We start from the raw sequence: 12,716 nt of genomic DNA, 5'->3' as shown, positions 1-12,716 counted from the left end.
TCTCAGAGTCCTCATATGCCATTCCTTGAATGCATGCAGACAGGGAAAGTGGAAGGTGACAGGGAGGAAAGCAGACAGAAAGTAGTTTGGTATCACTTCCTTCTCTCACAAGGACTCCAGTCCTATTGGATTGGTATCCCATCTTTAGAACCTATCTGCATATGGATACAGTTACATTGGAGAATAGGACATCAGCACATGAATTTAGGTGGGACACAATTCAGCTACAACATCTTCTTTGTGCTCTTTTTACAACTCCACAGCCTTCTAGGTATACCACTTCTCTTTGTAGAATTATTGCTTTCTCTTTCAGACCTCATCTTAAAACTCATTTTCAGAGAAGCCTTCTTATATCACAGTTAGGTAGGTCTTGTCTTAGTTTCCATGATCAAATCCTATTAATAACCTATATAAAATTATTTTCTCCCTTTAGTTTGTTTATTCTTCTTACTTACTAGAATGTAAGGCCCATAAAGATATGGGCCTGGTTTGTCATGTGTACTTTACATCCTTAGCACACTGTTGGACATATTTAGGGTTCAGTAAGATTTTTTTACTGAAATTACAGAACACTCGATGTAGGTTTTTATATTGGCTCTACCACTTACAAGCTTAAACAAGATTCTTTCCTCAGGGTAAAATCAAGGTAATGCCACCTGCTTTTCAGAATTGTCATGGAGATCAATGAGTTAATATAAGAAATTGCTTAGAACAGTGCCTGTTGTTTAATGGTGATTCAATAAACATTAGGTCGTCATTTTAATTTAATTTACTAGAAATTGAGAAAAATGAATGTGAATGGCAGAGAGAATTAAAGCAGATGAAAGGAGTCAGGGATTTTTAAGAGGTCATGTAGAGTCTTCAGAGATGGTATGTTTTAATCAATTTTTGACAAATTGAGTTTAAGTTATGAAGTAAAATTTTATTTAATTTACAATGGAACATAAAATTTATGTTGATTAATTTTGTTAGCTTAGAAAAGATGTTAAATTTAGCCGGGTACCTGTGGCTCACGCCTGTAATCCTAGCTACTCAGGAGGCTGAGACCTGAGGATCACAGTTCAGAGCCAGCCCAGGCAGGAAAGACTGTGAGACTCTTATCTCCAATAAACCACTAGAAAACCGGAAGTGGTGCTGGCCCCACGACCGACCCCCCCTCCCCCCCCCCCCCCCCCCCGCCCCAAAAGATGTTAAATTTATAGAGTCATCTGTGTAGCAGTTTAAGACTTGGGAGAAATACCTGTAATGTTTTATATTTGCTTTATGTTACTTTTTAGATTTATAAGAAGTCTATACAGGGAGGATAGTGATGAACCAATAGTAAATCCATAGATAGGTCTGGTAGGTGATAAAGGGGTGGGTTGAGGGAGAAGAGCCAACAGTAATACAGTATAATAGTAATTGTAGTAATTTCTGACATCATTTATACTGTATTTACAAAACATTTAAGTGGGAATGGAGGAGGCAGGAGCCTAATTGAATGCTGAGCTTCATAGACTAAAAGAGAAATTAATAAGCTGAACCCTAGAATTCAGTAGTCATTTCAGAAGATTGGCTATGGTGTGATGCCATAGTATAATTGCTACTTATATGTTACTTTCCATTTTCTTAACTTGTCCTGAAAGGTATTGCTTTTACATTCAATAGAAGAGCAGTAATAACATGTAAGTTAAATTATCAGGGAAAGAAAGCCTTCTTTGTCTTTTTCCTTTGCTTTTTCGTTTGCTGCAATGACTATTTTGTACTCTGTTCTGAACAGACCTAATTGGAATGGACATATAAATTAATTTGTAAATTGCTTAACTGAATATGAAAAACCTAATTACAGTAATTATTACTAAAATCAGTAATTATTTTCCATGAAAATACTCTCTCTATATATATGTATATACATATATATTTTTTATTTATTTATTTTTGCCAATCCTGGGGTTTGAACTCAGGGCCTGGGCACTGTCCCTGAAGCTTCTTTTTTCTCAAGGCTAGCACTCTTATTACTTGAGCCACAGCACCATTTCCAGCTTTTTCTGCTTATGTGGTACTGAGGAATTGAACCCAGGGCTTCATGCATGCTAGGCAAACACTCATCACTCAGCCACATTCCCAGCCCTCAATTGTATTTTTTATTTTGTTTTTGTTTTTTTTTGGTAGGGCTTACAGATGGATCTACATCCTTGTTTATGGAAAGCTTTGTTTTATAAAATCACATTAATTTTCCTAATCATAGCACTTTCAAATCAAATATTAATCACTAAAGAGAGATGAAAGTCAAAGCAATTAAGAGCTATAGACAATTTATCTTATTCTAAGTTAGGATATTTGTTATCACTTTAGACTACTAGTCAAAGGAGAACTGCCACAGAATCAGCTTTCCAAACTTTCGCTGAAATTGTTTGGCTGGATTTGGTGACACATGCCTGGAATATTAGTAATCAGGAGGAAGAGGAGGCAGGAGGATCATGAATTTGAGGCCAGCCTTGAATACATAGGAAGTTCTAGACTACCTAAGGCTACACAGTGAAACTGTCTCAAAGAAAAAAAAACAAAGTTTGTTTGGAAGTAGTGGATGAGGAAAAATAGGAACTGAATTGGACTCTAGACAAATTGTCTATTACTTAGCAAGTGATCTTGAAGTAAGAAGCTAAACCTTTCTGTGCCACAACCTCTTCATCTATAAAAGGGACATAGTAGTAATATGTCTACATCATAAGGCTGCTATAGGAACTAAATCCACAGACTGCTGGTTCTGACCAGCAGATTCCAGGGTGATGGATGAAGAGATGCCCATGCAGTGATATCTCAGAACATTTTCTTGTTTGTTTATGCCAGTCCTGGGGCTTGAACTCAGTTCCTGGACACCGTCCCTTAACTTTTCTTGCTTAAGGCTAGTGCTCTACTACTAGCGCCATAGCTCCACATCTGACTTTTTTTTTTTTTTTTTTTTTTTTTTTTTTTTTTTTTGCACTTAATTGGAGATACAAGTCTCACAGGCTTTTTGTTCAGGCTGGCTTGGAACTGTGATTCCCACATCTCAGCCTCCTTAAATAGCTTGGATTACAGGCATGAGCCCCAGTGCCCAGCTAGAAATTTTACTATTATTTAATAATAGTAGCACCATGTGGTAAGGAATGAGCTTAACTCACACACAAGATTAAATGGAAGATATCTTCTCACCCTCTGCTTTTGTAGGCTCAGACTGTTTGAGGGCTAGTTTAGGGAGTTATAGGAAAATGGGAGCAGCATTCTAAGAGAAAGATTTTTTTAAAAAATTAGGAAGCAGTAAGATAAGTACATACAGGGACTCCTCCTGTCTTTTGACAAGATTACTGCAGAAAGTCAGACACTTACAATCCTGGATTTTTACTTAGACATAGGATAAATAACTGTTTACTCTACTGGCATCATTCAAACTTCAAGCACACCAGTTAAATCTCCTGCAGCCAGTCACAGTCCCCAGAGGACTCTATGCTTCCCACGGTACATTACTTCTGTAGCAATCTCAAAGCGAAGCAAATCCATGCAAATATTTTTCTCATCTCAAACAGCACAGAATGGTATTGGTGGCAAGTGTGTTTTATTTTCGGAAACCTATTAGAATCTACTTGGCTTTGATTCTAATGCACACTGGAAATAGATTAAATAGTAAAAATGGTTTAAAATTTCACCTTCATTAACTGCATATGTACAGTTTATACTTCCTTGTATTCTAAATTACTTTTTAGTTATTTGTATTGTATTGGAACCGCAGAGACAGCAGCAATCATTCTGTGTATCCAAATTAAAAGAATCACTTTTTTTTTTTTAAATTCTTTCTTTAGATATTTGTTTTCTTTTCTTTGAAAGAAACAAGCAAGTCCAGGGCTGGGAATATAGTTTAGTTGTAGAGTGCTTGCCTTGCATGCATGAAGCCCTAGGTTTGATTCCTCAGTACCACATAAACAGAAAAAGCCAGGAGTGATGTGACAGTGCCTAGGCCTTAAGTTCAAGTCCCAGAACTGGCAAAAAACAAAAACAAAATCAAGTCCAGCTTGTTATAAAAAAGATTGAAACTGTAACTGGGTGATCTTTTTTTCTTTTTCTTTCTTTCTTTTTTTTTTTTTTTTTCTTTGCCAGTCCTGGGGCTTGAACTCAGGGCCTGGGCACTGTCCCTGGGCTTCTTTTGTTCAAAGCTAGCACTCTACCACTTAAGCTACAGCGCCACTTCTGGCTTTTTCTGTTTATATGGTACTGAGGAATCAAACCCAGGCTTCATGCATGCTAGGCAAACACTCTACCGCTAAGCCACATTCCCAGTCCTCATCTTTTGTTTTGATCTACATTTAATACCCCATTTTTATCATTCTATTTTAACAAGACTTTATTGTAGGAAATTTCTAAGGGCATCTTCACTTTATCTTGTCCTTAGAACTGAGAATTTTAGAACTTTAGAACTTTTTAGAACTTTAGAATTTTAGAATTATTCATCCATTCTTCTGATGCCATTATCAGTATTGATTCTTCACATCATTCCCTTTATATATTTTGTTTTTCTTACATCTCCTCACCTCTTCTTTTTATTTTTCTTTTCTTTAAAAATGGTTAAATCTTTTTTTTTTTGGTATAAAATAATGGATTTAGGTATGACTGGGTCTTGAACTCAAGACCTGGTACTCACTTGGATTTCTTACAGCTGGAGCTTTACCACTTGATGGCATGCAATCCTCCAGCCTGGGGTTTTGTCAGTTACATTAGAAATGGAACCTCAAAACTTTTTTTTTTTTTTTTTTTTTTGCCTAGGCAGCCTTGAGCTGCAATTCTCTAGATCTCAGCCTCCTGAGTAGCTAAGATTGCAGATGTGAGCCACTGGCACCTGGATCTTACAACATTTTTATACACGTATACAACGTGCTTTGAATGTATTTATCCTTCATCATTCTCTCTTATCCTGCTCTCCATTTCTTCTCTGTCCTTCCATCTAAAACAGTCCTTTTTCTTGTTTTCCAATCTCAAAAGTTTAAAGTAGTCTATTACTTAAAATGAGAGAAATGGAGATATTATTAAGTAAATTCTTATCTTAAAGAAAATTCTTGGGGGCTGGGAAGGTGGCTCAGTGGTAGAGCGCTTGCCTTGCATGCATGAGGCCCTGGATTCGATTCCTCAGCACCACATAAGAAAAAAGCCGGAAGTGGCACTGTGGCTCAAGTGGTAGAGCGCTAGCCTTGAGCTGAAGAGCTGAGGGACAGTGCCCAGGCCCAGAGTTCAGGCCCCATGACCAGGCCCCCCCCCCCCAAAAAAAAGAAAATTCTTGGATCACACTTACCAATTTACCCCTCCAGAACTGATTAGATACACTTCTTATATCTAAAAATGCCTTCAGTAGTTAAAATAGTAATATCTAGAAACTGAGGTCTTTGGAAACAGTGAGGTTTTATTGTTTGTTTTAAATCAAAGCCTTTCAGAACAGGATTTAAGAATTTCACATGGCATCACCTTGACAATAAAAAAATTTTAAATAATTTCACATGGCAATAATGAGAACTTTATTGAGGCTTTTCACATATTGGAAATCATTTCATTTCTAGAAATTAGTTTGGCTAGCTTAATAATACATTTGAATTTGATGTAACATGTAGAAATATAGGTCACCCTATCAAGAAAGGCTTTTCTTATGGAGAATTATAGCCCAAAGTGAGAAAAGACAATTATTAAACCAATAGGGGGCAAACTTTTTCAAGAATATCTTGGAGTCTGTGGGCATCTTGATTTATTAGGTGATCAAAATGAAGAAACGACATTTAAATTTTCCATGGCGTATCTAATAATATTTTGTATATTTTGATATCTAGCATGTTTGGCTTTGAATTTGTCATCTTGAACATATAAATGTTTGCATCCTCTCCATGGACCTGGTTTTATTTTTTTACTTTTTACTTGTTTCAAATACAATCTGTTACATTTACTGTAATCCAGTATATTATATTGAAAATTTATAGAAATTCACATCAGTTTAAACTTTTAAATTTTATGTATGTGTACATATTCTCATGTGCATATATCCTTTAACACAAATACACCATTTTTATAATCTTTTATAATCTTTGTAATCTTGCATAGAATTCAGCAACTCTGGAGGTGTTCCTGATTGTTTTCCTTTCCTTGTGCCATTTTTTAAACGTAGTGGTGTTTCTTATGTCTGGAAGGATACCATATTTAGGGAAATGTGATGATTAAGTGCATAATTTATCAACAGATTGTAGTCCTGTCATAATTTGAAATTCACTTGGAAATAAAGGTGTCAGATTTTATTCTTTTCAGTATTTTATTTCGATTTCTGTCTTGTGAAGGTAGTATACATTGTTCTATACTAGACCTCCATCCCAGATAGGCCTGTGCTTGTTGGAAAGATTGGGTATAATTTCTGGATGATACCATGTCAGGGAATCTTCTTGGTTACATTTAAGTATCATTTCTGGGTGAAGGAAAGGAAAAAATTTTAATGTTCTGATCAGCTCACAAGTATTCTCTTTTTAAAAGCTTGCACAGCCTTTTGAAAGTACCTTTGTCATCGAATGATGATTACCATTTAGTAAAAGCATATTGTATGGTACGCTAAGCTCTTCATGTACCCTGGTCCTGTCTTTTCAACTCCCTGAGATAGATACTACCCCATATCAAAAATAGGGAAAGTAAAATTGCTAATTTGTCCAAAGTCATAAAGTTAGCATGCTTGTTTTTGTTTTCTTTTTGGCAGTACTGGGGTTTGAACTCAGGGTCTTGCGCTTGCTTGGCAAACACTCTTACTGCTGAGCCACACCGCCAGTCCTATTTCCATGCTCTGAAGGCAACAAATGTAGAGGTAAATCAAAATTGCTAAAAGAAAAAGTGAAGTTTAAAGTATAATAAGTTATGTAGGTAACTGTTTGGGGTTGTTTTTTTTTTTTTGTTGCTTTTTTGTTGTTTTATTTTTTAGCTAGAGACTCACTGTTCAGGTCAAGCCAACTTTAAACTCACTGTGTGGCCCGCACTGGCCTCAAAGCCAAGATCCCCCTGCCTCAGCCCTCCTAGTGCTGGGATTACAGGGATACACTACTAAGTCTAATCCACCGTTAACAATTTAATTCAAATATGAATGAACTACAATTAACCATTCAGATTTGCACTGAACACTTTATTCTTTGTTGCTTATATATAGAATCCATTCCTAGTATGATAGATTTTTTTTCCTTATAAAATATGAAATTACTGGGCATGGTGTCACACACCAGTAATCCCAGCATACCTTCTTTATCACAAAGCTCTTCATTAATATTGCATTTTTCAAAATGAAGGTCTGCAGTAACTGTGCCTTGAACAACAGCACTGTTTTCCCAACAGTTCAGATGACATCTATAGCAATAGAGTTTTTTCTTTTTTTCTATTCTACAGGGTCTTAAATTCTAGGCCTTCAACTCTTGCTTGGCTTTCTTGCTCATAGCTGGCATTCTGTCACTTCAGCTACACCTCCAGCTTTGTTGGTTAGTTGGAGATAAAAGAGTCTCACAAATTTGTCTGCCCTGGATGACTTTGAACCATGATCCCCTTAAGTAGTTAGGATTATGGTTCTGAGCCCCAGCAACAAGCTTAAACTTTTTGTTTTTTGTTTTTGTCAGTCATAGGGTTTGAACTCTAGGCCTGAGTGCTGTCCTTGAGCTCTTTAGCTCAAGGTGAGAACAGTACCACTTGAGCCACAGTGCCACTTCCAGTTTTCTGGTGGTTAATTGGATATGAGAGTCTCGTGGACTTTCCTACCTGGATTGGCTTTAAGCCACACTGCTCAGATCTCAGCCTCCTGAGTAGCTAGGATTATAGGCATGAGCCACTGGCGCCTAGCAAAAAGAAAAAAATTTTTTGGTCCGTATGGGGCTTGAACTCTGGGCCTGGAAGCTGTCCCTGAGCTCTTCAGCTCGAGGCAAGCATTCTACCACTTGAACCATAGTGCCACTTCCTTGAAGCATTTCTAAGTAGAATGTGTATATTGTAGTTTTAGTCATTATGCTACTATATCCTTAATAGACAGCAATATAGTTTAAACAAAACTTTTACAGGCACTGAGAACCAAACATTTTGAATGCCTTGCTTTATTGCAGTATTCATTTTATTGCAGTGGTCTGGAACCAAACGCACATTATCTCTGAGATATGCTTGTGTATTACATGTAAAATAGTTGTGAAGTCACATTATACTGTTGCAAGTAGAGGCGGCATAACTCAGTATTAAACTTCTGGATAAGAACACAAATGTTCGTGTTCTTAGTAGTTTGAATGAAACAATAATTGTTATTCATTTTGGACTTCTTTAGCAAAACTAAGAAACTTAGTTGAGAAAATGAGTTACTAGAAAATGAGAAAGCTTACTAGAAAATTAGCTGTCATTAAGATAACTAAATGTCTCAAAAAATAAACTGGAATATATAATCTTCTGTAGTTATTATGAAAGACAGCTTGGAAAAGTAAATATTTAACTCAAGATTCAATTTCAGTGTTCATATTTGAAAGCAAAGCTAACTTAAATCAGATTTTATTTAAAAAATCATATCATAACTAGTAATATTAAGATTTCAAAGCTGATGTATGTGTCTTTAATCTTTGTGATTCTAATAAGAAAGCCACAGATTCATGATTCCAGTATAGGACATGTCATTTCTAAATACTTAAAAGTCTTTGACTCAATTCTCAGCATCCTAAAAAAATTAACTAATTCAATTAAATAAGATAAATATTACTTGAAATTTTTTTCTGAATTATATTAATTGAACCATTTTTGAATTAAAGTATGTATAATATATTGTTACATCCAATTATCTATCTGCCTATCTGCCTTCCTACCTACCCACCCATCAAGAATACATTTAGAATTAGATGGTACAAGTTAATATGACTAGAATAAAAATTTATGATGATTGTATCTAATGTTTAATGTTTCTATGTATTTATTCATCAAATGCTTAGTGTGCTAGTAGTGAAGTAGTAAGATAGTAGATAATAGCTTTACTGTTGAAGAGCCCTTCAAAGTACAGGTTGAGTGTTCCTAATCTGAAAATCCAAAATCTGAATGGTTTTGAGGATGTTCAATTGGCATAGTAGATAAAAGGTTTTACTGTTCAAAAGTCCAGTTCTTCAAAATAGGTCAAGTGTTTCTAATTTAAAAATCCAAAATGTGGATGGTGTAGGGGATGCCCAACTGAACATTCCAAAATCCAAAACTATGGAATATGAAACACCTGTTTCATATTCTGTTGGTCTCAACCATTTTGGATAAAGAGTACTAAACTTTCAGTTACCAAAAAACCAGTCACAGTAATATACCATTTTATACAACAATTGACATTGTAGAGTACTGGCCAGATGTGAACTGAGACACAGCCCTGGATGGATGGAACTCATTCAGCAGGAGTGTTTTGTAGGCTTATCATCCTTTCTTTTTTTCATTTTGTTTTCTCTGATATAGAAACGAACACTGGAAAGCATGAGCAAAAATAACTAAAATCACACAGACAAAAATTAAATCACCATCTTTGGAAATGATCATAATTTCTAATTTATAGAATTATGTAGATCAATAGCATCTGTAGTTTGAACATTAGGTATTATCATTGCTGACCAATGAACATACAAGGATACTTGTGAACATTGCATCAGAGCATTGTTTACAATTATAGAAAACTAGAAACAATCTAAAAGCATAATGTCTACGGTGCAATGTCTTTTATACATCTATTTAAAGAGTGATTTGTTACTGTGAAAAATGATGAGGAAATGAACTTACTAAGAAGATAGATGGCCAGAATAAATGGGTTACTGAAAACGACATGAAGAATATAATCATGTTTCGGGTTTTTCTTGTTTTGTTTTGTTTTGTTTTTGGTCGGTCGTGGTGCTTGAACTCTGGGTTTGGGCTCTGTCCCTGCACTCTTCAGTTCACGGCGGGTACTCTTACCACTTGAGCCACAGCCACTTCGGTTTTCTTGTGGTTTATTGGAGGTAAGAATCTCATGGACTTTCTTGTCCAGGCTGATTTGAGCCGTGATCCTCATATCTCAGCCTCCTGAGTAGCTAGGATTACAGGCGTGAGCTACCAACACCCGGCATAATCATGTTTTATAAAAGAAATAGCCACAAATTTTAACAATTTGTGGAAGATCAATTGTTATAGGCTGTCATGAGACTATAAAATTCCTGCCAGCAGCTGGGAAGGGAGATATCATACTCACAGACTATATTAGGTACTCATGAGATTACTGAGGACAAAGCATGGAAGAGCTATAAGGCCAGGTGCCAGTGGCGGTGCCTATAGTCCTAGCTACTAAGGAGGATGAGATCTGAGGATTGTGGTTTGGAGCCAGCCCGGGGCAGGAAAGTCTGTGAGACTCTTTATTTCCAATTAACCACCAAAAGTGGAGTTGTGACTCATGGGAAAGAGCACTAGTTTTACAGTGCCCAGACCCTGAATTGAAGCCTCAGGACTGGCAGAAGAAGGGAGGGAGGAAGGGAAGAAAAAAGGAAGGAAGGAAGAGCTACAAAGAAAGAGAGTTATAAGATGAAGGGGTTAGAAGAGGAGAGGAGCAGTCACTGTAGGAATGCCCCCAAGCATGGATTCTTTTCTCCTGTAGACCAAGCTTAAGACTCTGCAACAACAATAACCTGGAGAAGTAATCTGCTTTCTTGTGATCTTTCTATGAAAAATCCCTTTACAACTGAAGTGGCATAGGATCAAGGACATAGGACCTACCAAGGCGGAACCAGAAAACCAAATGTTTCCATATCCCCACAAATAGATTAGAAATTACCTGAAACAAGTAGCAGAAGTGTGGAAATGAATCTGTATCATGGAGAAAAACCTTCTCTGAGTTAAGGGCTCTGAGCAGAGCTCTAAAACTGTTCATGGAACAAGAACATAGAAAGTTTAACAGTCCATCCTGCCCTAAGCACAAAGTGAATGCTGTATGAATTTTAAGCCAGCAATAGGGTGGAGAAAATATAACAACAGTAAAAGCCAAACAGCTCAATTCCTGAATAGATTGACTTCTTCCCACATACTGAAGTCCTAGCAGAAAATCAAATATCACCATACCTAGACATGAATTTATTTATTTCAGTCTCTGTGCACCTATACAAAGTATCTGGCTTATAGCCCAAAATTACAAAGCAAAAACAAAATATCAACATACTGTCAAGAAACAAAGCAATTAATAGAGTAAATTATAGGTAGAATGCAGATATTAGAACTATTAGATAGGGAATTAAAAACAACTATGTTAATGGTTAAACTTTGAAAAGGACAATATACCAATAGATGGGGAATATCATAGCTGGAAATTAAGAAAGTATTTAATGCAAATGCTAGTAAGGAGAAACAGTATCAGAGATGAAAATGCTTCAACAAAATTGATTAAAAGCATCAGTAAATATGCTAATAGATGACTAGAAATAACCAAACATATCTCTGAAAGAAGAAAAGTAGTAGAAAAGAAAAAAATGAAAAAACAAAACACAAACAGAACATCCAAGAATTGTGGGCAATTTTGAGTGATCTAATACATGAAAGTAGAATCCCAGAACAAGAGAAAGGGAGAGAGGTGACAAGGAAAGTATGGAAAGGGCCTTTGGACAGAAAAAATCATTTAAGGAATTAATGACCAGCTCTTTTTCTAAAAATAAAGACATCAAATCACAACTTTGGAGAATAACTTTAGAAATATAGGCAGAATAGATAGTCCTGGTATTAAACATACACATGCACACACAAGCGTGTACCATAAAACACATACTATTCACACTCCTAGAAATTAAATAGAAAACGCTCAAGGTCGAAAGAGGAGGCAGACATAGAAGATACAGATCAATAAAGCTAATAAATTGGACTTATAAAAATTATGCAGGATGGGGCTGGGAAGGTGGCTCAGTGGTAGAGCGCTTGCCTTGCATGCATGAGGCCCTGGGTTTGATTCCTCAACACCACATAAGCAAAAAGAAAAAAGCCGGAAGTGGCGCTGTGGTTCAAGTGGTAGAGCGCTAGCTTTGAGCTGAAGAGCTGAGGGACAGCGCCCAGGCCCAGAGTTCATGCCCCACGACCGGACCCAAAAAAAAAAATTATGCAGGATGATGAAAGACTCCAGTTGAACAAAATACATCTTTCAAAAATGAAGAAGAGCAGGGTGTGGTAGCTCATGCCAAAAATTCTTGCTACTTAGGTAAAGATTCGGAGGATCCCAGTTTTAGGTCAGCTCAGGCAAAATATGTACAAGACCCCAAATCAGCTAATAAAAGCTGGGTGTGGTGGTGCATTCCTGTCATCCATACTACACAGAAGTGTAAATAGGAGGATTGTGGTCCAGCCTGGCCTGGACATAAACACAAGATTATATTTTTTTAAAAAAACATAAAAAGCTGGGGAGGTGGCTCAAGTGGTAGAGTGCCTGTCTAGCATACGTAGGCCCTGAGTTCAAATCCCAGTACTACCAAAAGCAAAAAAGACAAATTAAGATAACCCCAAACTGAGAACTCATGACCAGCTTACCAGCACCATAAGAAATGAAAAGGAATTTCTCTGTGCAGAAGCAAGACAATAGCAGAAAGAAACTTGGATCCGCACAAAGAATTGGGAAGTAATGCAAATGGAGCCAGTGAAGGTAAATGTAAAATACATTTTACTCTTAACTTTAATTGCTCTCAAAGGTAATTGTCTAAATAAAAGTAGTA

General features: G+C 36.5%; 1 protein-coding gene across 5 annotated transcripts in view; it reads left to right on the top strand.

Moving 5' to 3' along the window:
- The window catches only part of LOC138814044 (ubiquitin carboxyl-terminal hydrolase isozyme L3), a 46,311-nt gene that overhangs the window by 21,495 nt on the left and 12,100 nt on the right, over positions 1–12,716 (top strand). Inside the window, exon 7 of one of the 5 annotated variants that reach the window (XM_070002812.1) lies at positions 6,731–6,835. The exons of the other annotated variants lie outside the window; for them this stretch is intronic. Coding sequence (XP_069858913.1) covers positions 6,731–6,835 — 105 coding nt within the window. The remainder of the gene's footprint in view (positions 1–6,730; positions 6,836–12,716) is intronic. 5 annotated transcript variants of the gene reach the window in all.

The sequence above is a fragment of the Dipodomys merriami genome, unplaced genomic scaffold, assembly GCF_024711535.1.
Source record: "Dipodomys merriami isolate MVZ:Mamm:240054 unplaced genomic scaffold, mDipMer1.0.p SCAF_6, whole genome shotgun sequence".
NCBI lineage: Eukaryota > Metazoa > Chordata > Mammalia > Rodentia > Heteromyidae > Dipodomys > Dipodomys merriami.
This window is presented reverse-complemented; position numbering and strand designations above follow the sequence as displayed.